The sequence below is a fragment of the Ixodes scapularis genome, unplaced genomic scaffold (assembly GCF_016920785.2).
Source record: "Ixodes scapularis isolate PalLabHiFi unplaced genomic scaffold, ASM1692078v2 PGA_scaffold0__279_contigs__length_252992795, whole genome shotgun sequence".
Taxonomy (NCBI): domain Eukaryota; kingdom Metazoa; phylum Arthropoda; class Arachnida; order Ixodida; family Ixodidae; genus Ixodes; species Ixodes scapularis.
Window position 1 is genome coordinate 50,503,199 of NW_024609835.1, and position 27,629 is coordinate 50,530,827.

Sequence of the window (27,629 nt, forward strand, 5' to 3'; positions counted from 1 at the left end):
GACTGAAAACAGTACGGAATAGAAATTCGCATTGAATGTAATTATGATTAGGAAATGTTTGCTCCTAATCTAAACCGCGCCGTACGTTTTGTGAGAACAAAAAACAGTTTGATATGCGTGGTCCTTTTGTTTGTTTTCTTTTTTTTTAGTTTATGATAACGCTTAATTTTTGCTAATAATTTAGTAAATCCAAACGTGAGCCACTGCACAGTTTATATGATAGGAACCTCCTTAAAACAGCTTCCGCCTTTTTTATTCGTGTTTTCTTCGAAATTTTTACCCGTATGATAAGTTCTAAATTGGAAATAAATGAAAAAATGACAACCGCACACACTAACTCATAATGAAGTTAGTTCACCAGCTTGCCTGTGTTTCTTCATTTAAACTCGGGTTGTTTCCCGTCAGTTTCATGCATACGGTGCTGCTGCTGCCACTTTTACAGGTTCCTGGTAATAATTTTTTAATTGTGATTCTTTTATTGAGACATAAATTAATTGTACACGGAGCAGCGAATGATGAACAAACGTTAAAAAAAATATTTTCGAAATTATGTTTGCGGGAAAGGTTTGATTTATTATATCTAGTAAAACGACTGAAATCATCCTCATTTTGATTCGCTTCTCTGACATGAACCATTCACATTGCAGCGCTACTGAAATTGATGCACCGCTATTAGCTTCATTTTCGAAGTTCATTATTTAAATCCGGGCACAAGGGGCTTGCAAAGTTTGTTTTTCGGAAACTCCGTCGATGAAAACAAAGTGAGGATCGAAAGAGTACGTCCGTTAGCTACTTGATGTTTGGAAGTTCCTTCTGCCTTTTTCAGTGCTTCCACATTATCGTTGCTAGAGAAACTGGTCACCATTTATCAAACCACAGCACCACCTAGTCGTTTCCTATATTCATCTTTATTTCAGTGGATAATACAGAGAATGAAAATTTTGATCCAAAGCATTTCAACTTTCCGTCAAAGAAAACCAAACATTACATAGTCGGCCAGGTCCACACACCACATTCCCACCTCTTTATGTCTTTTCTTTTTTGATAAGCTGCCGGTTTCAGTATGTTTTTCATACCGTCGTTTTATCGTCACCTACGTGACACAGGATGAGAACTGGTTCACACTGAAGAATTTTTATAGCCACGTGAGACACTGAGCTCATTCGACTCATGCTCTAACAACACCAGTGCGTATCTGAATTAAATATTTCTGTACGAGATCGTCCATCGACCTTCGGAAAAGTGCACTACTATGACCACAAAAAAAACTTCTTCCCCTTAGTGCGGTGTCTGGAACGCACTTCAAGTGCTGTGTTTATCGTCCTATCCCACCCAGACATCAAAAGTGACTCCAAAGTGGCAACAAATGACGTCACAGAAGCCGGAGTGTCACGCTGTCGGATGTCGCGATCCTGGCGGTTGGTGACAGAAGTCCCGGCAAAAAGCACGAGCGAACGCCAGTGTCGCCCTCGTCACGGCGTCCCAACTCCTGAGTGCCGAAGCTTCCGTCGACTCTCAAGCTAGAGAGCAACATGCAACAGAATAGGCGTCTGTCACATCCACCACCGCTGTTGGAACACCGCCAGGATCGCGGCCGACGACATCATGACACTTTGGCGACGTCATCAGGCGGAAGTCGAGGGACCACTTCTTTTAGGACGCGATAAAAACGCACCAGTCGGAACGCGTTCCAGGCACCCTACCCTTACCGCATAGTACTTAGTCATCCTCACTTCTCAAAGTCTAATCGAAAAAAAAAAAGATGCAAGGAGATTGGAAGACGGGATGTTACCGGTTGCACGCGTGCCTCCACGTGGTGAGGCAAAACGTGTTCGTTCCTCGACAGTTAGGACGCTGCCGGTGAGAGTTTGTAGACGATCACGATGTGTGGGCGGCACAAAGAAGGAGAGGGAGGAGGAGAAGGAGGGTGTTCGGTCGGTAGCTGCAACACAAACAGGACCGTCATCAGAGAAGGCCGCAATCGATCAGCCCGGCAGGCCGAAGCAGGTGCAGCCTCTACGTGTCGGCGCGAGGGCTCTGCTTACTCGCGATTCACGTTCATAAACCCGCATAGGCGCCACCTTGGTTGTAATGGCATCCGAGCATCGCTTGGTGGTGCACGGTCGCGTTTGACACTGTCGCCGGTGGTTGCGTGACGAGTTAAACTAATGTTAATTCTGTACACTACGAATATCCCCGATTCCTACCTAACAGTATTTTTTTTTTAAGTAAAAAAATCGTTTTGCGGTGCTTCTAACACGACGCAGTTGGAGAAAAAGGAACATCTGAACATTGGAAGTGTCATCAATCGTCATATCTGCCGCATGTGTGAGCCAGCCGTGGTCAATTGGACCAGCGGTATCGCGTGAGGTGTGGTCGCCCATGCGCATTTATGCGCACTGAAGCTATGACATTCCAAAGGCACACCTTTCTTTATCAGTTTCTGTGGGAAAAATAGAAAAAGAGGATCTTTATCATATTTTATTATCCGTTTAGTTATTTCGTAATGAAAGTTCAATGCCATTTCTCTCTCCAACCACGTGTTTACATGTTCCCGCACCCCCACTAGGGAGGTTCGTGCTTTGTCCACCACGCGATGTAAAACTTTCGTTGTGTAGCGCGCTCTTTAACGCGGTATACCCTCGCTGGACAGATTCATTTTCCGATCACTCTCGGGAGGAGCAATCGTCTTGCACCTCTTCCGACATTTTCATCCCCATTAACCGCCACCTCTCTATCTCCCAAATACTTCTGACGCCACTGGAGCAGTCCGTTGGACTAGATTTTGGATCCTGCAATAGTTTGCTTGTCATCGAAATTGAGTGCCTTACAGATTCTCGATTTTGCTGACCAGCTGTCTGTCGAGTGTCTGACAGGCTCTAATGCAGAAACAGAACATCTCACTCATAAAATATAAAGTTGGGATGAAGTGTGAGGAGGCGTAATAACTTAGGATTGACTATTTGGCAGATTCCGTCAAAGAAAAACAGCTTCTTCGGATAACATCCAAGGAGCGTATAACGGGTACGGTGTCGATGATTCAGGAGGGAACTGCATGGCATGCCGTTGGTCATCGTGACATAAAATCAACTTTATAATCACAGTAGAATATACAGTGACCAGGTGTTTAATGAGGTAGATGTCCCAAGTAAGGAAACTAAAATATACTCCTCTCAAAAAAAAAAAAAAAAACAGTTTAAAGGGCGACACTCATCTATCCAGACTTACGTTGGCTAAGTTACGATTAATATTAGTTTTAGCAGGCTTTCCTTGGGTTGCCACAGAGTAAATACACTTTGATCGATTGGTAGCAATAGACTTGGCGAGCGTCGCGCCGAGTATTGCTTGAGCCGAATCGAAACTCAACAGAGAACATCGATGAACTGATTTCAAGCGATCTGTTATAAAATCTGCAACACGATAAACTCTTAGTTATCATAGAACATCGTGACAACAAAAAGTAGAAAACAATAGAAATATAAGCGATTTTCCAATGTCCTCACGATTGCAAGCGCAAATGTATTGACTACAAAAACACCAGATTAACGAAGAGCAAAAATACAACTCCCCTGTTTCGAGGGCGAACTGTATCCTCACCATTGATTCAAGAATTGTTCACTGTGGTGCCACATTGTTCAAAGAAAATGAGGGGGGCGTAAGATTGCTTTCAATTTACTTGATTGCCAACAGTGGGACGAAGAAGGAATTTAAGGCAATTCAGCGTTTTGAACAAGACTGCATGGGGAGCATAAGGTGTTGATCGCCACTCACGCAACCCGAAGGGCACAAAAAAAAGTCGCCATATCCTGTCTCTTTATCGACTTTCAATCATCTCTCCTCGGTCAATATCTTACAGCCCTCGTTAAGGTCACATCCGTATGGACGTTCCCCAAAACTCCCCTTTTTTCTGTCTAGACCCGCGACGTGACGGTCCGGCTTGCACCATACGGGCGCTTTGTCGTCGCCGAGGCGAAGACCTCGATGGTCCAGGATTGCGAGACTGAGTGTCCCCGACGCGTTAAGCGTCGGCCTCACACCTGGACGCGTCTGGAGCCGGGCTCCGTCTGGGCCTTGACGTAGTAGACAGCGCCGACGCGCTTCCTGTTCTGGATCCAGTCGCGGATGTCCCTCCGCCGGAAGCCAACGAGCACGACCCCCAGCACCATAAGAAGGATGACCAGTCCCGCGGTGACCACGAGCAGCCGCAGGGACATGTGGCCGTGGTGGTGCTCGTCTTCGGGGCTTCCGCCCCTCGCTGGACTCAGTTGGATGCAGCGCAGGTCTGCCTGGGTTAGCTGGATCACCGGAAGGCCGGACAGTTCCGGAGGCTCGTTGCACCTGCAGTGGTTAGCGCGGTTAAAACTGAAGCCTTAAACACGACAACCACAGCCGCTTCCGGCAATTTTGGGATGGGATAAATGAAGTTAAATTGGGATTTCCATAAGAGCATACGTTAGTGGGCGAAAATGAAGGAGAAAGTCAAACGCCTGCTTTTCGGTACGAAAATTTGAAAGCATAGCGGACTATATCGTACCTCCTTTTTTTCTCGAAAGCTCGCCTTTTGATTGTAACACATCCGCGGTACCCAAAGCACGCCACCCGGCCCCAAACCACGTCACAGGCATACCTCGGCATTCTCACTCATGAGTGCGATCACTCACGATCCTCACGCTCACCGTCAGATTTGAAATGATCGTGAGTGAGGCCGCGAGTCTCGAAAAATTGTGAGCGTGAGCGTGAGTGTGATCGTAAGTTACGTGAACTCATGAGTGTGAGTGTGAGTGTGAGTCCTGAGAACTGATGAGCGTGAGTCTGATCGTGAGTGTGATCGCGAGTTCTGAGAACTAATGAGTGTGAGTGCGTGTGTGAGCCCTGCGAACTCATAAGCGTGAGTTTGATCGTGAGTGTGATTGTGAGTTCTTAAAAATCTTGAGTGGGAGTGTGAGCTTGAGCGCTAAGTGAAGTACTCATGAGTGTGAGTTTTGAGGTCTCTTGAGTGTGATTGTGAGTTTCGAGGCTCATGAGCATGAGCCTGAATCAAGACGTGAGTCTTAGGGTGGACCTGAGTCCGGTGATCGCATTAGTCTGTGTGATGACGTGAGCCTGAGGACCATGGCCATGATGAGTCGCGGTGAGCGCTGGTATTTTCTTAGCTGGGTCGGTCACGTGAGCTCCCGGGCCGTCTTAGTGGGCGAGGAGACTCTCGCCTCGCAACTACTGCGTGGGGTTCAGGCCTTCAGGGTTGGTTTGAGTGTCGCTCGCCTGCTCCTTCGCCATGTGAACACGCCGGTTCCTGTGGAGGGCGGAGGAGGGGGGGGGGGGGGGGGGGGGGGTGCGGGGGGTGCTTGTTCTTGCAGGCTCCTCCTTGCCAGCGCCCTCCGCAATGTCTCAACCAGCTGTAGAGGGCAGAAGGGGTATGAGGAAGGGGGAGGGGGGGGGGGGGGGGTCGCTTTCGTCTCTCCTCGGCGTTCGCTCTTCGCTTCACGGCAGACTGCGAGACGCCAACGGACTGATGGCGCCTCGAGGCGGCGCGGTAACGTCGGAGTTGGGGAAGCGCTCCAAACGGTTAGCGCTCCTCTCTCTGTGGCATGGAAAGGTTCGTGTGGATTTCGGTTCCTGTTGTCAAGTTGGTGTCAGTGGGCAGAGAATTTTATGGTTGCGTCAACTATAACGTTCGCACGGCTGCAATAAAATTAAATGACTCGCATGGTCCTCATCAGCACTCGGAATTTTATTTTTCCGCGCACCTCAACGCACCTTTCGCAAATGAGTCATCACTCAGGAAGTGCAACAAAGGCGGTGTCATTATCGATCGAAGCTTCCAGTGAGGTCTTTCACATTGCGCGATATCATGCTTTTAAGTGTCGTTTGGGGCCAGATGGCGCAAGTGCATGACAGCCAGCCGGCAATGGCCAGGCGGCGCCACGAGAGTGCTGCATTCAGCGCCACAAGCGGAGGTGTCTCTCTTAATGGGTCGGCCAGGGGCCAGTCTGCCCGTTGGGCCGTGGCGAGCGGCGGCGACCCCGATTTCAGCAGTCCCCGTGTGCACGTGCGCGCTATGTCCCTGTTTATTTTATGCGGTGTTTTAAGACCATCGGGAGCCTTGATAGGTCGAATTGTTTAGAGCATAATCTGGAATAGTCATTTGGACACCCGTTTGAGATGTTTGCGTGCGCTTGCGGGATCGCTCTATAATAATCGCCGCCCGATCGGTCTGTGATTCGCTCGTCTCACAGGAAGTGACACAACACAACGAGAACGCAGCGAATGGGTTTACTGTACTTCCCGGTTGCCCGTCTTCGAGAGCCGGCAGTCCGGACCCGCCGACCCTATAGTTGTCGCCCGTCGTTCATAGCTAGCAGTCGGAGTCCGTGTCCACGCCTGCGGATCGTCCTTCCCGCGCACTGCGTACGCTAGCTGTTCCGGGCTATCACAGCCAGAGTTTCGCTGCGGAACCACTCCTGGACCGTCATGGCCTAGGACGATAAGGCCAGGCTCGCCGTTGCCGCCGGTCCTGATCCGAAGCTGGCTGGTGGAATGCTCCGGGAACCGACATGGGCCGGACCAGCCAGAGCGGCTCTATTGTTCCTGCCCGGCCCCAGCCTCGTGCAGCACGCTCTTCCTCTTTCCTCGCCGGCTGGCCCCTCCTCGCGCCTCGCTCGACCGTCCTCTTCTTTTCCCGACGGCCCCACGACACTAGAATAAAATGTGGGTAATTAGAACCAAACTCTCCGTGCTAGAGAACAGTGCATCAGTCTGGTGTAAAAAGGCGACAGTCAAAAAGGTGTGCGTGTGAGAAGGATATTTACGCTTCGCATGAGCTTTTTCTAGAAAAAAAAATTGCATCCTGTTTTCTGCACGCCGTCACATTTGTTACCAGACTCAGCATTAAATTTGGTAGCCGAAACAAACAAATCTTTGTTCTACGAAAATCCACTATTTGAAAACTTCCATGCTTAAAAGGTTTTGGTTGCGACCGCGCGTGCCGAACGGCGCGCGCGGTCGCAACCAAATGCACGCCTACAACTACGAGTGCCGGAACAGGTCTAAGGGCATCTCGCTTGAAGACCTGATCGCCTGATTCTCGACGTCAAAGCGAAGCAACAATCGGCCCGATTTTTCCTACTGTATTTCTCTAAATGGCTGTCTCAGAGACTCGTAAAACAACTTGTAAAAATACGTTATTTTGCAAAAGGAGTCTGTCAGACCACTTTCCAAGCCTGCACATCTATTTTCGTTCACGTCAACAATTAATGTAAAATTCACTTACTTGATGCACCGCACTCCAGTAATCCACTTTGCCGCCGTGTCGCTTCCTAAGATCTCAAAGGGAAGCGGTAAAGCCTGACGCTTGGGTCACCTGCGCGACTGTGGCAGTCTTTCACGCAGCAGTAGCGGCGTTTATTTTTGGGGGAAACTCTAGGCATAGGGGAGATGTTACAGGAACCCGGAAAGGTCATAGAGACGTGAAGTTGAGACTTAATTTTATGAAAAAATAGTTCCAAAAAGGCTCACGTCGATCCAAAATGCCACGTTCACACGTGGTTTCTAAATTAGCCCGCACGCAGTCCTCGCGATTCGGGCAGTCCTGGACTACCCAATTTGTTTTATTTTTCAGTCGCTAGATGGCGCAACGTGTAGTGCCCAGCTGAATTGCTGGTTGCCTATGGGCACACTTAGCAAACTGTGGAAGCTACGACTCAGTGGGCCAATTAGAGCGTCGCATAGAGACAGGTGGCAACTAGAATGGACGCCTGTGAGACGCTGCCATGTGTCGTCTTACTCCAATAAATCTACTGGCTCATTGGGATTCGCAGAATTCGCCGTGTGCCGTGTGCCTTCGATGACGGAGGCGCGCGGTGGCCGCAACGTCGCGGCGCCTGTGCCACGGCTACGGCCGGGTTGCCGGCGCGCCGGCTGGACGCGACTCCGAGGCGCCAATTGCCCGGGCTTCTCGGGCTTCGTGCATGGCGCTGTGCTCCCCTCGGCCGTTGTATACTCATGTTTCTTTTTAGCGTTATTATGGTCGAATGCATAGGTACTCAGAGTGAGGCAAGGATTTCTTGTAAAACAAAAATAATATATCTGATAACCAACTTTTTACAATTCAATTCTAAAAGATTTCTTATCGTTGGAAGGCATATGACTCATATCGCGATGATTCAAGCCCGTAATGAATTTTTACAATGGTGTAGCAGACGGCAAGATCGATCAACGGGTCGTTGAAGTGCGCTACTGCGTTGAATGAACACTTGCTAACTGAGCGACAAAGAATCTGTCTCGAACAGATGGTTACAGAAAGGCCGCGGGTTTGATAATTATGCAACATAAATTATAATATCTCTTGTGAATGTGCAACTAAATGATCGGAAAAACCGTTTCTCATCATTTCCGCGAGTTATGAAAACAAAATACCACTCAACTTCAAGTTCCCGAATGTGCTGCTAATTTCCGGGAACTAAATGCGCGTAATAATGCTAAATATTGTATTTAAAAACACCGCCAGGTTCGATTTTGATAGGGGCGGACATTGTGGCCGGGGAGACACCTTCGATATTTTATTTTACAATTAGAATAGGATTCAGGCAATGTTGACAGAGTCATAACCTGTACTGACGCTTGTGTGCCGAACAAATCATTTAATACCCCGCTAGTATTTCTACCCGTGGCGACATTTCGAAAAGGCGAGAAGACCTATTTTCCGTGACGTTCAAGCGTAACATCAGAGTAGGCTCGTAAAGGCCGGTTCACACATCTGCATTCCGAGCTACAGGAACGACAGAAACGACACGAACGACATGACACCGGGACAACCGTGACACATGATTGCTTGACAAAGCTGCTCATTCCATTATCTGTCACGCTCTGTAATACGAACATAATCGTCCCCTTTGTCATGTCGTTCGTGTTGTTTTTGTCGTTTCTGTCGCTCGAAACGCAGATTTGTGAACCGGGCTTGGGCTTGGGAGACCGACCTCATCGCCAGTTTCGCAATGCCTCCTCTGTCGCAATGAATTGCGGGAACTGTGGTCTTTCCGCACGAGGTAAAACGCCACGGTAGTGCACGAGACGGGCCGTCTCGTGCACTACCGCTGCCTCCTGTGAAGTACAACTATGGCTGCGTCACGCACGCTCCAGACGGTTGGTGAGACCGGTCTATTGGTCAAAGCCAACGTTGGTCAAAGCGAACGGCGAGCTCTCGTTTTCTTTCTTTGTCGGGGGGTGTTTACAGATATTGTGTTTTCCTGGTTGATAACAATAAACTATTGATATGTTGGGCCTAAAATATTCGCTACAGTACACACGGATGAGCACTATATAAATAGGATTACGCTTCCAGCGAGAGCTCGCGCACGTAGAATCGGTCAGCTGCCCTATGGCAAAGAAGATGACGTAGACGATTGAGGAGTTTCAGCGACGATGTCACCGCCCTGGCGGCCGGTCGCCAAAAGAGAAAGAGGGGTATAGGTTAGCTGGACGTTGGCTTTGTGTAAATGAGTTGGCCGCGAACGTAGGCTTATAAACTTCGGCAGCAAGAATATTACGCGGCTCTAGTGTTCCGGTACGAGCAACAGAGCTGACACGATCTGCTACGACTAGCTACGACCACCCGCCGCAGCGATGCAGACGTGAAAGGAGCGCAACCTGTGTTATACTACGCAGTGTAATGAACGGTGTTATGAATAGGCCCCGGACCATTTCCTAATGTCTGCATCGGGCCGTTTGTTTTCGCCGGACGTCTCCCGCGGGTTCAAGGTCATCTGACTCAGCGAGCCTGGCGCCATCATCGCTTCGGAGGCACGCCTGCCCCGCGAACGCACGAGACGTGCGCCGAGATATATCCAGACTTTAACGTGTACAAGTCTGGATGTAGCCTCCGAAGAGGGAAAACAACGTCTCAGGTTTCACCGCCGAAACACCAGGGCACGATCCGGGACGATGAGATCATCCGGACGCCTTCATTCAACGCGTAGACACGAAGGGTCGAAAGGCGGCACGTCACGTCTCGGCCCCGGACGGTGTTTTGACCAGCTGCGTGAATTCCAACGAGCCGGTGTTTTGGTGAGACTCTCGGCGCCGTCTAGACCGACGGTGAAGTGTTTACGGCGGCTGAGTGTGCGTAATCATGGAATGTGGGGCGGTGTTTGAACTGGACACCTTTCTGTGATTGGCCGACTATGCACCGATGTGGGGGTCCCTACCTAGGGACCTAGGGAGAACCCAGTGTTTAAAATAAGCGAACTTTGACAACCAAATGTCTTCTCTTCTCTGGTCTTGAATCAACTGTACAAATGTAAATTAAACGTCTATCGAAAAGTAACCCTGCTTCCAAGGCCCATCTTCCTGATGTCCTGGTCGGTACCTGGCTCCGGTGGAGCCCGACAACAAGGACTACCCTGGGTTCGCTACAACTGGTTGGCAGCCGGTGGGATTGAGACCAACGACTCCTGATGAGAAGCAGCGCTGGTGGACCCGCGGATCGTGAATTTCAAAATCTGGTGAGTGCCTGCATTGCTTCTCTGTCGCCAGGTCTGTAAGATAGAAGTGTAATCTTGCAGAGGCGTTTGGGTCTGCCTTGGAAGCGGATTTTCGTAGTACTTCCAGGTAGTGGAAGAGAGCTTTTGCATCCAGATTAGTTACGGCCATGGAGTTCGAACGCTTGCTGAAATCGGAGTTACTCGGTCTATGCGATGAGCTTGGGGTAGAGACAAGTAGCTCGGTGAAAAAGTCGGAAATTATTAACGCTATCAGGAATGAAGATCTGCCGGAGGATGAAATTGGACGGATGTGGGCAAAATTGAAAGCGCAAAAGGAAGATGAAGCAACTCGTGCAAGTTTGGAACTCGAAAAACTTCGGCTAGAGGTTGAGTTAAGGAAAACGACGGTAGGATCTGGACATCAGGTAGCAGGACGTCATGATCTTTATGACATGACCAAGCTGATTCAGACCTACAAGGTTGAACAGGACATGGGCCTGTATCTTGTTAATTTTGAAAGGGCATGCGAAAAAGCTCGCTTCGCCCAAGATTCCTGGCCCAGGAGGTTACTGAGCGTGCTGCCTTGCGAAGCAGCCGAGGTGATTGCCAGGCTTTCTGCCGAAGACGCGGACGATTACGCGAAAGTCAAGAGCAGCTTGCTCAAAAGATATCGTCTGTCGGCAGAGGCTTTCAGGCAAAAGTTCCGAAACGCGACGAAACGGTCGGATGCCAGCTACGCAGAATTCGCGTACGAGCTCCGGTGCTACCTCATCGAGTGGATGAAGGGGGCCGACTCGTACGAGAGTAAGGAAAAGATGCTGGAAACGATCGCTTTAGAGCAGTTTTATAAGACGCTTCCCGAGTCCATGCGTACATGGGTACAAGACAAGACAGGGGTAGACTCCGTCCTCAAAGCGGCCGACCTCGCGGACCAGCACAGTTCGCGCAGGGGCGGTAAAGAGGGGACGGGGAAGCCGCCTGAAATGGGGGACTCGGAGGTGAGGCGCAAAAACTGGAAGCGGCAAGAGTTTCGCCAGAAACCTGGCGAAAGTAAGTCGTCACAAAAGGAAAAGGAGGGTGCCAGCGGCAAAGAACGCGAGGATCGGGACAAGAAAAAGGCCTTTGAGGCAAAGAAACCGATCACGTGTTTTAATTGTCACGAGGCGGGACACATCGCGGCAGGGTGTCGAAAACCCAAGGTTGTTTTTGCATGCGCGAGCCAGTGCGAAGAGAACGAAGAGCTGTTGGGCCCGTACCTTTATACTTTGACGGTAAACGGCAAATCATGCCGAGTGTTGCGTGACAGTGGGGCGACCATCGATGTGGTCCACCCCGATTTCGTAACGAAGGCCCATTACAATGGGAAGTGTAGTTGGATTCGGTCGGTCATGGACGAGGGGAGCTTGTGCCTTCCTTTGGCTGATATCCTGATCTCCGGACCGTTCGGAGAGGTGCGCACTGAGGCGGCAGTTTCAGACAAACTGCCCCCCCAGTACCCTTATTTGTTTTCGAACCGAACGGAGAAAATCTTGAGAGATCAGGGAAGAAGCCTCGGGGAGGGGCTCGTTCAGGCACTGACACGGTCCAAGGCTCGAGAGCTTTCCGCCCAGCTGGTGTATGATCCACCAAAAAAGGTGCTGTCAACAGACGAGCTGCTGGGGGAAGCGAAAGTGGAGAGCTCGCGAACTCGGACCGACGAGGCCAACACAGCTGCCAGTCGGGAGACAGGCATTAGAAAAGAGAAAGAGGACGATCATGAGAACGTAACCTTGCCTGATGAAGTTCTGGTGCCTCCGTCTTCGAACAGCTTCCACAAACTCGTTACAGTAACGAGGGAAACGCTCATCAGCGAGCAGAAGGGCGACCCCAGTCTAGCTAGAATCTGGGAGACTAGCAAGGAGGGTGTAGCGAGGAAGAACGTCAGCTTTCCGGTCCAAGATGGCGTGCTCTACAGGCACTACCGAGACAGACGCGGTCGAACCTTTGACCAGCTCGTGGTACCCGAGAAGTATCGAGCGGACGTGCTGCGGCTTTGTCATGGCGCAGGGTGGGTAGGCCACTTGGGCAATAAAAAAACTAAAGAACGGCTTCTTTCTGAGTTCTACTGGCCCGGGTGCTTCCGGGACGCCGAGAACCGAGTCCGGGCGTGCGATGTCTGCCAAAGGGTGGGCAAACCAAACGAGAAGTCGAAGGCGCCCTTGAGATTGGTGCCGCTAATCTCTGAGCCCTTTCAGCGCCTGGTGATAGACGTTGTCGGACCTCTCCCTACTACAAAGACAGGGTACCGCTATGTACTTACCATGCTTTGCGCGGCAACCAAGTTTCCCGAGGCGGTGCCCCTGAGGGAATTAACTTCGGTCGAAATTGTAAAGGCGCTCCTGGATGTCTTTGCGCGAGTGGGGTTTCCCCGAGAAATACAATGCGACCAGGGAACGGTATTTACTAGTGCGCTCACTACGGGATTTCTCGAAAGATGCGGGATAAAACTAATACACAGCTCGGTCTACCATCCACAGACAAACAGCGTAGAGAGATGGCACTCTGTGATGAAGCGCGTGTTGCGGGCCCTCATCTACGAGAACAAGTGCGAATGGGAGGCCTGCCTTCCTGCGATGTTGTTCGCCCTACGTTCCGTAGCTCATGACGCCACTGGCTTCAGCCCCGCTGAGCTGGTCTACGGTCGAGGCATGCGTTCGCCAATAAGGCTCCTTCGAGAGTCGTGGGAATCAAGGGGCTCCGACCCCACCGTAGTGGAGTACATTCTAGCTCTGTTAGAGAGATTCAGAAGCTCGAGAGAGATCGCTGAGACGAACATGAAGGCATCCCAGGAGAGAGCGAAACGTTACTACGATAAAAACGCTCGGTTTCGGCAGTACTCCGAGGGAGATGCAGTGTTGTTACTACGCCCCTCGCGGGCTAACAAATTGGAGGTGCAGTGGGAAGGGCCTTTTCGGGTGGCCCAAAAGCTTTCGGATACCAACTACGCTATTGAGAGAACAGGTAAACGAAAATCCATTCAGATTTATCACTGCAACTTGATGAAGCCGTACGTGAGTAGCCCTCAGTTGGTCAACATTGCGCTGAATGGGTCCGACGAGGGGGAGCTGGAAGTTCCGCAACTCGGAGAGCCTTCGGACGGGTCTGTCGGAGTTGATGAGATAATGGCGCTCGCGGTACAGCCCGACCAATTGACGGCGTCTCAGGTGGCAGACCTGAGGCAACTGTTAGGAGAGTTTGAGGGACTATTTTCAGAGATTCCGGGGAAGACCTCGGTGGTGACGCATGACATAGAGCTCACATCTGGTGTTCCAATCAGATGCCGACCTTACCGCATGGCTCCACGACAGCAAGATATCCTAAGGACTGAGATCGAGCGGATGTTAAAGTTGGGAGTCATCGTCCCTTGCGAGAGCGAGTATACCTCGCCCATGATCCTCGTAGAGGCCCCCGGAAAGGACCCTCGACCCTGTGTCGATTATCGCAAACTTAACGCGATCACTAAGGACCAAGTGTACCCGATTCCCCACATCGAAGAGAGGGTGGAACGAGTAAGTGGGGCTCAGTTCGCCTCGATCCTGGACCTTGTTAGAGGGTACTGGCAGGTCCCAATGACCGAGAGGGCGAGCCAGTATGCCGCTTTTGTAGCTCCTTCTGGAACGTTTCGCCCGACTGTGTTGAGTTTCGGTCTAAAAAACGCGCCCTTTTGTTTTTCGAGATTAATGGACCGAGTGTTGAGGGGCGCTGGAACATACGCCCTCCCGTATCTAGACGACGTGGCTATCTTCTCAGCCACTTGGGAAGACCACCTCGGACACCTTAGGGATGTTTTCAGTCGATTGCGTGAGGCCGGACTAACTGTAAAACCCAAAAAGTGCCAGCTGGCGAAAGGGGAAGTGCGTTACCTGGGGCACGTGGTGGGCCAGGGCCGGCGTAGACCAGATGAGCTAAAAGTCGAGGCGGTAAATGAATTTCCGCAACCCGTCAAAAAAACAGGCATTCGGGCCTTCCTCGGTTTGACGGGTTATTATCAGCGCTATATTCCGCGGTATTCCGAGATGGCTAGCCCTTTAACGGATGCTCTGAGGAAGGGCGCGCCCGAGAAGGTCGCCTGGACGGAGGAAATGGAGAGGGCCTTCCGCGGGCTGAAGGCTGCTTTGTGCAGCGCTCCTGTGCTGCGCACGCCAGATTATAACCGTCCCTTTATTGTACAGTGCGATGCGAGTAATCGCGGGCTAGGCGTCATTCTTTGCCAGGAGGATGACCGCGGGGAGGAACACCCCGTGCTCTACGCTAGCAGAAAGCTCAGTCCCCGAGAAGAGGCGTTTAGCGCCTCCGAAAAGGAATGCGCGTGCCTGATTTGGGCGACCCAAAAGCTATCCTGCTACCTGTATGGAGCCCCGTTCGTCTTCGTTACCGATCACTGCCCGCTGACTTGGCTGACTCAGATGTCATCCAAAAATGCTCGGCTTCTGCGGTGGAGCCTTGCTCTGCAGCAGCTGAATTTCACTGTAAAATACAAGAAAGGAACGGCTAACGGAAATGTAGATGGCCTGAGTAGGTCTTTTTAGACTCGTGTTGCTTGATTTTCCTATGCATTTAACAGGTTACTATTTTTACGTGTAGGCGAATAATGTTTGTTTGTTGTACGCATATTGTTTAAATCTGGCTATATTGTAAGGTGCGTCGAGAATGGAACCGACTTTAGTCTTGTGTTGAGGCTTCATGGCATACTTTAGGGTGATTTTAGCAGGAATATGGAAAACATAGGAAGGCCTGGCGGCTTCGGAGGCAGTGTGGACACTTGCTGGTTTTGTTTGTTTCGGCCGGGGTCTACTATGTGTGAAGCTTCTTCCTGCCGCTTGAATGTCGATCTCTTCAGGCGTGAAGCGGTTACTCCTCCCCTTCAGAGATCTTCCTGTGCGTGGAGGAGCTGTAATGAACGGTGTTATGAATAGGCCCCGGACCATTTCCTAATGTCTGCATCGGGCCGTTTGTTTTCGCCGGACGCCTCCCGCGGGTTCAAGGTCATCTGACTCAGCGAGCCTGGCGCCATCATCGCTTCGGAGGCACGCCTGCCCCGCGAACGCACGAGACGTGCGCCGAGATATATCCAGACTTTAACGTGTACAAGTCTGGATGTAGCCTCCGAAGAGGGAAAACAACGTCTCAGGTTTCACCGCCGAAACACCAGGGCACGATCCGGGACGATGAGATCATCCGGACGCCTTCATTCAACGCGTAGACACGAAGGGTCGAAAGGCGGCACGTCACGTCTCGGCCCCGGACGGTGTTTTGACCAGCTGCGTGAATTCCAACGAGCCGGTGTTTTGGTGAGACTCTCGGCGCCGTCTAGACCGACGGTGAAGTGTTTACGGCGGCTGAGTGTGCGTAATCATGGAATGTGGGGCGGTGTTTGAACTGGACACCTTTCTGTGATTGGCCGACTATGCACCGATGTGGGGGTCCCTACCTAGGGACCTAGGGAGAACCCAGTGTTTAAAATAAGCGAACTTTGACAACCAAATGTCTTCTCTTCTCTGGTCTTGAATCAACTGTACAAATGTAAATTAAACGTCTATCGAAAAGTAACCCTGCTTCCAAGGCCCATCTTCCTGATGTCCTGGTCGGTACCTGGCTCCGGTGGAGCCCGACAACAAGGACTACCCTGGGTTCGCTACAGCAGTCAGTCGCCGTCGCCCGACGCAGGTCGTTTGGCATTCAGGGCTTTCTGCCCCGGATTCTTCGCTTGTACTTGGAACCGAGTATTATTTCCTGTGTTTGTGTATGTGCTCAGTGGTTGGATATGGACCTCATAGAGCAGTTCTTCAGACTCAACAGCGACTCAAAGTTGACGGCGGAGGGGCTTGCAGCAACGCTTTCGGTTGGTGCACGGGTGTGACGACTACACGGGTAAATTTTAATATAGCTGCTAGCATGGCGGACCATAGTCGTTTTATGTTGACACGATTTTAAGTTTAAGTACTTCGTGCAAAGGCGAACCTATCGCGTTTCTAATCCACCTTTGTTTTTGTTGTTGTTGTTTTTATCAAGCACGACCGACTACTAAGCAAATGTTTCTGTACCGATCACGGAGTGAATGTCTTCGACCTTACATTGCGGTACGCCCAATATAAAGTAATGTTCGTTCGGAGAAAACTTCCCTTTCGAGGGTCCTTCTTTGATTGATTGATAATTTCTCCCGTATCTAGGTGCTTTAATCAACACGATCGATTAGGTTTGCTTCCCTAGTTATGATATTTTGCTGCCACACGCGGCACTAATGCTTGGCACGATGTATGCCATTGGTGGTATGGTGAACTGGTTTACTTCCAAAGCTAAAAGTGTACCAGGTGGGACCATTCAGTTTGCTAAAAATGTGATGATATGGGAATTTCGTTGCATAACTAGCGTTTTATGTTTAAGATTGATAAGAAACATGCTCATGTGATGATGCATCTCTACAGCATAAGCTTTGCAGATCCAGAATGGGTGTGCTGGTGGCTACAGCCTCAAGGTTTTAATGGACCAAATGGGTGATTACACGGCGATAAATATTGCGGTGGAAAACTGCCCATTGACTCGGTGAGTTTTGATTAAGACCATTGGTGTGCTGTTGGCAAATTATGTAATGGCACACCTTTTCCCTGACCATTTGGCTTCAAGGGACATTGCATCTAGATATGCTTAAATATATTTATTTCAAGGTTCAGTTGGCCCCTCTGCATCATTACAGGAAGGCAGTCTCAAGCCGCAACAAACAGTAGTGAATATACAATGCATAATAACAGGCAGTGTCCAGGCGTATAGTCCGCAGAAGCCAATTTGAGCCTAAAAATGTTTTTTTTTTTATTAGATAGTTTGCATTTGGTGGATAATCCGCAGGGCCTGGTTTCCGCGCCCAGTGCATAGTCCGCCAAGCTGGTGCGTTGTGTCTTCGAGCTTTTTTTTCCTGGGTCCATGGCGTTTTCTTCGCAAGTTCTTCGGCGAATGCTATTGAGACTGAAGAACTGCTTTTGAGGCCCATATCCAGTCACTGAGCACAGACACAAGCACAGAAAATAACACTCGGTGCCAAGTACAAACGAAGCGCCTGGGCGGAAAGCCGTTAATGTCAAACGAGCAGCGTCGGGTGACGGCGACTGACTGCGTTGCACCCCTTCGACGCCTGCATCGCTGCGGTGGGTGGTCGTAGCCAGTCGTAGCGAGATGATCTTCACTTCAAGCAAGAAATCTTGCCATACCCTAGTCATGATATGTGTGCAAGTGTTCGACGACGTGGGCTCTCTCATGTTGGTGCAGTTGTCATCAAGATCGTACATATCAACAATGTTTGGCGTTTGAGGCTGAGACTATGACAGATACTTTATCTAAACCTAAATTTATCGGTCTGCGGCTACAAACATTTCCGTTGACGTTGCTTAGATGATGCAACCATTCAGGCCTCGCATTAAATGGTTTTGCGAACTCTTCAGTTCGCAACACCATAAAAGCGTGCAAGCGGAAGGCGGCTTGCACGCTTTTTACAAACGTCATTGCTCGAACAATAAACAAACTGAAGCATGAAGGCGTATCAACAACGTCGTCATCAAAAAACAAAAAAAAAAAAAAATATGTCATAAAGCACTTCACTTTTATTGCTTATCAAGCTGATAGAGTGGGCAGGACACCCCTCGAGCGGGCCGTTCCATGTTGCACCACGTGACTAGCTTACTTTCCGCGAATGCCACCAGTCTAGCGCTCCCCGGAGAAAGCCGCACGCTCGCGCGTTATAGACAAGTGTGATTAGCGCTGTACATTCGGTTCAACTTGATGACAGCTGCACCAGCGTGAGAGCTCACGTCGAACACTTGACTATGGCAAGATTGCTTGCCTTTGACTGGCTTGAACACTTCATTTGTAGCATCACGGTAGATCTTGGTTGAATAGATGATCGTCTCGCACACGTAAACAAACAGAGAACAACAGACTTTGTTTAATTTATACGCTACCAGTCTACGGGCGCCGCAAATCTATCCCCCTCTTTTCCGCCATGTTGGATCGATCGGAGCGCCCCCTATATTCGCTGAAACTCCTCATGCTCCGACTCTATAACAATGCAAATACCTCGTTCATTGGACTTTTAAAGACTACCGAAACCGACAGATTAACCTCTACGTCACTACCTATTTCGGAACACTTGCGAGACGAGAATGCAAAATGTCAGTTTTGGAATTTCGCGTGCATTACTGGGCACAAAATAAGCCTCACATGAGGCTACAAAAAACGAGCGGTATACTAAGCCACCACTGCGTCAAGAAAAAACTACTTTTAGACAAAGTTTGGAATGATTCAGCATCTCGCGAGCGTCAAGTGTGCACGTGGCCAAAAGCACAATAGAAAGCAAAAATTACGTCTAACCGTCTGCCTGCCGAGCGCCGAGCCTCAGCTTCCATATAGGGCACGCTCCTTACGTGAACAAATATCCGCTAGACAGGCCGAGCACGCGCCCAAACGGCCATACGTGTGCAAAAGGCCGCCGCGCCGCACACACCGCTCCAGCAACGTAAGCGACATAAGCGCACAGCCAACACCACGCACAGCACACTGCACGGCATGTGTACAAAGAGTGAGGAGCATTTGCGCTTGCGCCACCTGCGCCCTGTCCGAAGCGGACACCGTAGTGCGCTGCGAACACGCGAAGAACGCATGACGTCAAGGAGCCAACGCCGCGTCGATGAAAGAGAGAGAAAGAGAAATGTCGTCTAAACGTACGAGTAAAACAAAAAAAAAAAAAAAAAGTGTCGACGAAATGTGGTAATATGGTGGCTGAGTAGTAAGCTCTGTCGAGCATCGAATGTCGAAGAAACGATCTTCGGATGACACATCGATGAGACAAATGTCGAAGAAACAAACTGCCGATGAAACATCGCAGTGTCGATGAAACAATCTGTCTATGAAACCTTGCTCGACGAACTGATCGCCCATTATAAAACTGCGCGTCAAGAATGACGCGGCTTGCCACATGAAACGTGGCGCGCCCTACATGATCGAGAGCGCGACAAAGGACCACATGGGGACGGCCCCAAACCCCCAAACCAAACCAAGCAAAGTCATGCCAAAGTCAAACCAATCCAAACGAAATCAATTCAAGGACGGCTGCATGTATCAAGATAATAAATGCTGACAGTATTTTATAAAGGCCGAGATGACTGAAAAACAATGCCGGCCGATGATTCTCCCTAAATTGCAGCCTACTCCGGCAAGCACGGTCGATCAACAAAAGCAGAAGCAACTCGAGTGAGAAGAAAACTCGGCCACCGCGGCCTCTGTTCGTAGAATAGCATACGACTGACAGACACCACTGTCAACAAGGATTATGGGGAGATTTCAAACCGTCGTCACGTGAAACCACCCTACCTAATATAACCGTTCTCTCTCCCCCCCCCCCCCCCCCCCCCCAAAAAAAAAGAAAGAAAGAAAAGGGTCGATGTCATATGTTTACTATATATACATTCTGCATAAACTTCCGTAGAAGTACCTGTGGGTGGCACAAAAAAAAAAAAAAAAAACCCAAAAAAACGGGGGTTATATATGTAGTAATTGTTTTTCTGTGTACAAATGAGCGAGGTATGCACAGCGAGGCGATGTTCTAATCACTGCGACGTTGACTGTGTAACCTGTCGGAAGGCGCGTTTGTGTTTTTCCGCTGCCCTTGTCAGCAGGCAAAAGTTAAATGCACCCACTTTCGACAGCTTGCATTTAGTTTCTTTCGTAATTCATCCAGGTTTACGAAGTTTGGTAGAAATGTGCAGAGCATAAACATTAACCTAGTACATTTCTTTCAAATTGGATTAGTGGCTCAGAAGTTCACTGTATTGGGGTAGCTTCCCCGCCGCACGACCCACGCGAAGACAAACCAAAGGCTTGAGGGAAACAAAAGAAAATCACAAAGAAAGAAACCGGCAAGCGTGATGACCTGTGAGTGTGATGAGCGTGAAGACCTTTGTGAGGACCGCGAGGACCAGTGTGAGTGTGAGGACCGCGAGGACCTGCGAGTGTGAGGACTGTGAGGAGCTGTGAGTGTGAGGACCGCGAGGACCTGTGAGTGTGATGAGCATGATGACCTGTAAGTGTGAGGACCGTGAGGAGCTGTGAGTGTGAGTGCCGTGAGGACCGTGATGACCTGTGAGTATGACGGCCGTGAGGATCTGTGAGTGTGATGACCTGTGAGTTTGAGGACCGTGAGGGTCTGTGAGTGTGATGACCTGTGACTCTGATGATTCGTGATGACCTGTGAGCGTGATGACCGTGATGATCTGTGAGCATGACGACCGTGATGATGACGGCGAGTGAGTTTTGGTTTTGCGTTGAACCGTGAGGGTGAGTCCGGGTGATGATCCTATTTTGAATAAATCGTGATCGTGAGTGGGCGTGAGTTCTGATTGAGGAAAAAATGGTGATCGTGAGTTTGAGTGAGGACAGCTTAAAATGCCGACCTATGGTCACAGGACACCCGATTTCACTATATTCCGTATCGTTTACCCATAAGCTGACAGTGCGGTGGGAGCTACATGGCTGCCGGACCAATCAGCCGCCTCCCTTTTATCACCTGACTCTCATTGAATGCGTTGCCGAAACATCTGCTTGGACACAAAAACGCAGTATGAGTTTTGACATTAAAAAAAAAGCAAAACGTCACGCTTGCATTGCTTGCTATTTCAAAACTTAAGACTGCGTGTTTTATTCTCAACATACGCTTCGGCATCGCCATTCGCTGAGCTGCCTCTGTAGGTTGCGGTGATTGGCTCTCCGAGTACTGTGCAAAAAAGTAAACGCACAGCTTTTTTTTTTTTTTTTTTTTTTTAGTGTTTGAGAGCTTTACGTTATATTTTCGTGTCAGGAAGGTGTAAGCAAGCACCTCGATTTTGAAGCCGATTATCAGATAGATAGGGAGCGCGATTCTCACACAGGGGTGCCACGCTCGCTGAAAGTTACTACTATAAAATGGGCTGTTGGGCTGTCCTTGTCTGTTGTCTTCACTTTCTAACCACACTTTTAGCTGCAGTGCTACCTGAGACAGGTTCGCGTTTTCTTCGGAGTAATACACAGAAACAAAGTGGATTACTGGGTAGACGTGCGTGTGCCGCTACTATACACGAACTCATCTCTGTGACGTCACGGCGCGGTGGTGGCGCGTCGGTCGCACTTCCGGTCTAGGGCTGTGGGCAGAAGTCCCCATGCCAGACGTGTATTCCTGCGTTGTTTTGAAAGGAACCAGACAAAAACGTGTCTTCTCGTCAAAACGCCGCGACTGGGGCCGTACCAAAAGTGTCGAGAAAGGTTTGAAGGTCAGTTTTCACGTGCTCGGTACGTCCGAGAATCTGGATATGTGCCGTGAAAAGGGGAAAAGCAGACGCCGTCGGAACACGATTGCTTGGGCGAGAAGCATTTTGGGTTGAATTCACGGATACTTGTGGTCATCAGATTTATTTGTTTTGTTTCAACATGAACGCCAGAAAACTGTCAAGTTGTGCGGACCACCTGTGGACTACATTCAGTGCGTCTTCAAGTTCAAACGGCCGCCTGATCGTTCGAACTGTCGTCTGCTCTTTCAAACGTTTCTGCTTGTCGTCTCCTCTCTTAGACGACGCCGGTCCGTAGACCAAATGTTGGCCCGGTACTTGCGATAAGAAGTGAGTGCTGGCCTCAAAAGACTTAAATTTGAAGGTTGGTGAGCAGGCTCGATGTAAACACTAGATACAAAGAGATGTTGGTCATTGTTACCAGCGACCAACACCGACTTGTTATGCCTAATTCAGTTGGTCCGATTCTGCTTGCGATTTTCAGTATCGTCGTCGACCATCTCAGCTACGGTTCACGCTTTTGCAGCCCGAGCGGCGTCGTAACTGAAAATTCCGAGCGAAATCTCATCATGCGAATCATGCTTCAGCGTACAATCTGCGGCGTCCACGCGGAATGAATCGCCACATGTCACATTATTCACGCGAAGGTTTGCGGTGTAACGAGCCTCGGTAATTTCGCTGACGCCGCTCGAGATAGTCAGACATCGCCAGGAAGACGTAGAACCAACAATTCGAACGCGAAAAAGGGCAGGGGGACTCACAGCGACGCCGACAACATCGCATTTCAATGGTTTGTTTATGGCAGTGTTGCCAACCTATTTTTCGAAAATACCCCACGACAGCGTCCAGAAAACCCTACATTACCCTACGAATGTTTCTTATTACCCTACGTTTTACCCTACGAGGCAGATCTTTGTTTAAATAATACTGTTGCATGGATTATGATGATACAGGGTAATATTAATACCGTACAATGCGACAGGGCACGCATGCACGCGCATACCTGCGTTATTCTAGAACACCATGCTTGCATCTTGCGTGTGCGCTGTGTAGCATCAGCACAACAGTGATGTAGCGAGCGCACAGACATCCCCAACCAACATGTTTAGTCGATTTGTCATGAAATTAAAAACTGGGCTACGCGGAACAAGCACTCGCGGCGCCAGACAAGGCGGCTCATTACAAAAGGAAGCTAATCCGAACGGTATATTAGCTTCTTTGGGTGTACCGTTTAGGGATTCGTCAAACTAAGGTACTATTTCGACAACCAGGCTTTTACACCAGGGGAGGATAGGAAACCGGCGGTTCCTCCGTATTCGCTAAAATGTCATTCGATGAAACGTCATTGTTTCGGCTTCGTTCGCTAAAACGTCGTTCGCTCAAGTGAACGCCTCCAGTCTCCGGGATGCACTCACTTGATCAAATGACGCTTTAGCGAACGCCCACGTTTCACGGAATGACACTTTAGCGAACAGTCGGACGCCGCGAAGCGGCGTTTTCGGGTGGGCCAAATGGGTTCACGTTTTTGTAATGAGCCGCCGCAGACTGTCGTCGCGAAACGGCGTAAGCGCAGCGCGGCCCCCGTTATTCCCTACAACGTCGATTCGCTCAAATGTCGCTGTTCGCTAAAACATCATTCGCTCAAGCGATATGGACCCGTCCTGGTGGGCTCTGGATGGTTCCGCCTGCGGTGCCACGTGTTTCGCAGGTGTAACAAGGACCGCCGGATGGACCAGTCATCAGAAAAAAATTGGCGGGACCATTTCCACTGGGAAGATACCTCTTCTGGTTCCAAACTTCCTAAGCGCAACTCCACCTCCTCCCACCTCTCCCACTTGCTCCAGCTCTCCAATACTCTCCAACTTAGGGAGCCTACATACTCCAACTTGGTGTGTGGTGCTCTCAGTTAGCACGTCTTGCAACTTGGATTCTTTCGTTTTGCATGATGTTGTGGTGTGGCAGCACACGGGTCGTAAAGCTATGCAAACCTTGCGCGGCAACTTTTTTTTTTTTTTTTTTTTTTATGCTTGCCGTTGAAGAAGCAACATTTGAAAATACCCTACTTTTGGCGGGGAAATGGCCGGACGGTCCTACAGCCCTACAATATACCATAAATGCCTAAAATACCCTACAAGTAGGGTAATTACCCTACGGTTGGCAACACTGGTTTATGGGCGACGGCGAGCTTTTTGCCCACACCCCCATCGCGCATGCGCGGCGCCGGTGGCGTCCGCTACGGGCGCTCCGGGCGCTCCGGTTTGTTTGTAAACATGAGTTGGTGTATAGACCTTTTCCACAAGGGCGCCGCCATCTTGAATTGACGTCACTTCCAGTATGGGCGAAAACGTAACTTTGCCGTTGCCACGCCAATAGAAGACATTTAGGATATAAGCCTAACCGTCACACATTCTCGTTTTGGCTCGCATCTATTTTTTTACTAGTTACAGGTTGAAACGTTTTACTTTTTTTTCGTCGCCCATACTGGAAGTGACGACAATTCAAGATGGCGGCGCCCTTGTGGAAAAGGTCTATACACCAACTCAACTCACCTACGTCACGCCGCGGTGGTGGCGCGCCGGACGCACTTCCGCTCTGGGGCGGTGGGCAGAAGTCGCCTTGCCAGACATGCATTCCTGTGTTCCCTTGGAAGAAACGAGACAAAAAACCTGCCTTCTCGTCAAAATGCTGCGATGGGGGCTGTACCAAGAGAGTCTGGAAAGGTTTGAAGATCAGTTTTCATGTGTTTCTGCCCCCTCCGTTCGTCCGAGAACGTGGATAGCATCCGTGAAAAGGGCAAACCAGACGCTGTCGAACTACGATTGCGTGTGCGGGCCACAATTTGTGGTCGCCAGATGTATTTGCTTTGTTCCAACATGAACGAGAGAAAACCCCCAAGTTGTCCGGACCACTCACGGATTCAGTGCGTCTTCAAATTCACACGGCCGCCTGATCGTTCGAACTCTCGTCTGCTCTTTCAAAGTTGTCTGCTTTTTGTCGTCTGCTCTTTCAAACAAAAGCGGCCCGTAGACCAAACTGACCCGGTGATTGCAATAAGAAGTAATTGCAAGCCTCAAAAGACTTAAGTAGGATCGGTGTAAACAGTAGATACAAGATGTTAATTATTGGTACAGGTGGCCATCACCTACTTGTTACGCTTGGTCTGTTCCCGCTTCCGATTTTCAGTATCGACGTCGATCATCGCCGCTACCTTTTACACTTTTGCAGCACGAGCGACGTCGCGACCGAAAATAACTACAAGAATCTCATCATGGTTTTGGCGTCCATTCTGCAGCGTTCATGCGAATGAATCGCCGCACGTCAAACTATTTACGGAAAGTTTAGCGGCGTAACGAGCCTTGATAATTTCGCTCAGGCGATTGAAGTTGTAAGACCTTGCGATGAGGACGTAGAATCGACAACTCCAACGCGACAAAAGAGTATGCAGACTCGCACAGACGCCGACAACGTGACATTCGAATGGTTTGTTGACGCGGGACGCGGTGCTTCTTGCCCGTACTCCATTGCGCGTGCGTTCCAACTGTCGTCTGCTCTTTCAAACTTGGCTGCTCTTTGTCGTCAGTTCGTTCAAACGACAGCGGCCCGTAAACCAAACGTTGACCCGGTAATTGCGATAAGAACGAAGTGCAGGCCTCAAAACACTTTTGAAGGTTGGTTGGGGTAAGTCGGCTAAGTGTAAACAGATACAAGAAGTTGTTGATCATTGTTACCAGTGGTCATCACCGACTTGTAATGCCCGATTCTACTTGCGGTTTTCAGTATCGATGTTCACCATCTCAGCTACGGTCCACGCTTTTGCAGTCCGAGCGACGTCGCGACTGAAAATAGCGAGCAGAATCTCATCGTAGGAGTCAGGCTTTAGCGCCCATTCTGCGGCGTCCACGTGAAATGAATCGCCGCACGTCACATTATTCACGCAAAGTTTTGCCTCGATAGTTTAGCTGAAGCCGCTCAAGTAGTCAGACATTGTTAGGAGGACGTAGAATTAACAATTCCAACGCGAAAAAGAGCACGGGGACTCCCACCGACGCCGACAACAACGCAATTCACTGGTTTGTTTATGAGCGACGGCGGGCTTCTTGCCCACCATCCACCGCGCATGCGCGGCGCCGGTGGCGTCCGCTAGGGGCGCTCCGGTTTGTTTGTAAACATGAGTTGGTGTATAGGCTCCTTGCACTGACGTCACATCGCACACATCTGAACACCAAGTAAAAGGAGGAGAGAGAAGCTGCTTTTGTAAGAATTTTGAGCGACAGGTTAATCTTCTATAATCTTCTGGGGGGAGAATGGCGACGCCTGTGCCAATCCGGGAGGCACAAAGGAAGATCCTGATAAGAGGGGAGCTCCTTCTTTCCCTTTTCTCTGGAGGGCATCGGAAATGACGTCTTGTGCAAGGGGCCTATACCGGCACTGCCACCACGTCACTTGCATTAAACTTTATGATTTTCCAAATAGACTTTATAGTTTCGGGCTCTTGTCGAGTAAATGACATTAATTCGGCACTACAAAATTCTCCTCGATTACGTGGGTATAATAAATAAATACTGGTTACAACTGATGTAATTCTTAAGACCGGAACATATACTTACAGAAAATGATCCGTGAGCTCGGGTGGAAACTGGCAGCCCCTGATCCAGTCAAGCGAGCAGTCGCAGTGCCACGGATTCCCACGTAGGTCCAGGACATGTATGCTGCACCAGTCAAAGCCCGCAAAGGGCAGCGAGCTGAGGTTGGCGTAAGCCAAGTAGACCTCGGCCAAAGTCGTCGACTCGTTGTTGGGGCTCACATAGAAGGCGTTACCGCTGACTCTGGTTAGCAACGGATTGTTGGCCAAATCCAGTATTCTTAGTGCCGACATGCTGGAAAATGCGTTATCTTCTATGAACATTAGGTGCGGCATCGATGAAAGGTGCAGCTCTTCAATGGACGCCATACCTTCGTAGGACTTCCAGGTAAGTGTTGCAATAGGATTTTGTTCCATGTGCAAGATCTTGAGGGACTTCGCACCGCGTAGTGCTTCGGTCGGAACATCTTCGAAGTCATTGCCCGACAGCTCCAGTAGGGTCAAAACCGGTAGGAAGTGAAACACATCTTCAGGCAAAGAACTCAGCGCCAACAAGCGCAAGTCCAAATGTTCCATGTGCTTGAGGTTCGAGAACCACTGGGAATCGATCACTTTGAAACTGTTTCCCGCCAGGGATAGCTGCTTGAGCAAAGGAACTTCGTGGAAGGTCTTCGGCTGTATCGTTTCTACGAAGTTCTCGGTCAAGTTTAAAACAATAAGTTTCTCGAGGCCTTGGAAGCACTCAGGTTGCAACTCCATTATGTTGTTATGGCTCAGATCGAGAACTTCGAGAGAATTTAGTTCTGAAAAGACACCCGCCGGCAAACTGCCAATTCTGTTGTAGTGAAGATCAAGCAACTTAAGAGGCGCCTTTCGGAACACAGTGAGCTTGCTGATGCTGTTGTGGCCGGCTTCGAGACCAAGGACGGCTTTGGGTTCTGGTGGGAAGTCCGGTATCTCTGTCAAGGAGCGATTTGCGCAGTGCATGAACACATTGTTGTCTCCATCCGCGGGTGTGCACAGACAATCAGACGGTCCACACATGTCCTCGGATATTGCCGCGCCGATGGATAAGAGGAACAGCAGCAACCGCAGTAGCATTGTTGACCTTGTTATGGGGCCCTGCAAGATAAATTTCCAGTTCGAGTAAGTTTTCCTGCATTTCAACAGTCACAGACCGCTCGAGAAACGCAGGGTAGTTCTGAGCATCTAATTATCGCTAGCCAA

The 27,629-nt window shown here is 49.8% G+C and overlaps 1 protein-coding gene across 1 annotated transcript in view; it reads right to left on the reverse strand.

Moving 5' to 3' along the window:
• Positions 1–889: 889 nt before the first annotated feature.
• The window catches only part of LOC8039935 (leucine-rich repeats and immunoglobulin-like domains protein 3), a 31,039-nt gene continuing 4,299 nt past the window's right edge, over positions 890–27,629 (reverse strand). The window contains exons 2-3 of the mRNA XM_040216919.3: positions 26,428–27,524; positions 890–4,338 (exon numbers count right to left, since the gene is read on the reverse strand). Of these exons, the coding sequence (XP_040072853.1) occupies positions 4,032–4,338; positions 26,428–27,503 (1,383 nt within the window). The 5' untranslated portion in view covers positions 27,504–27,524 and the 3' untranslated portion in view covers positions 890–4,031. The remainder of the gene's footprint in view (positions 4,339–26,427; positions 27,525–27,629) is intronic.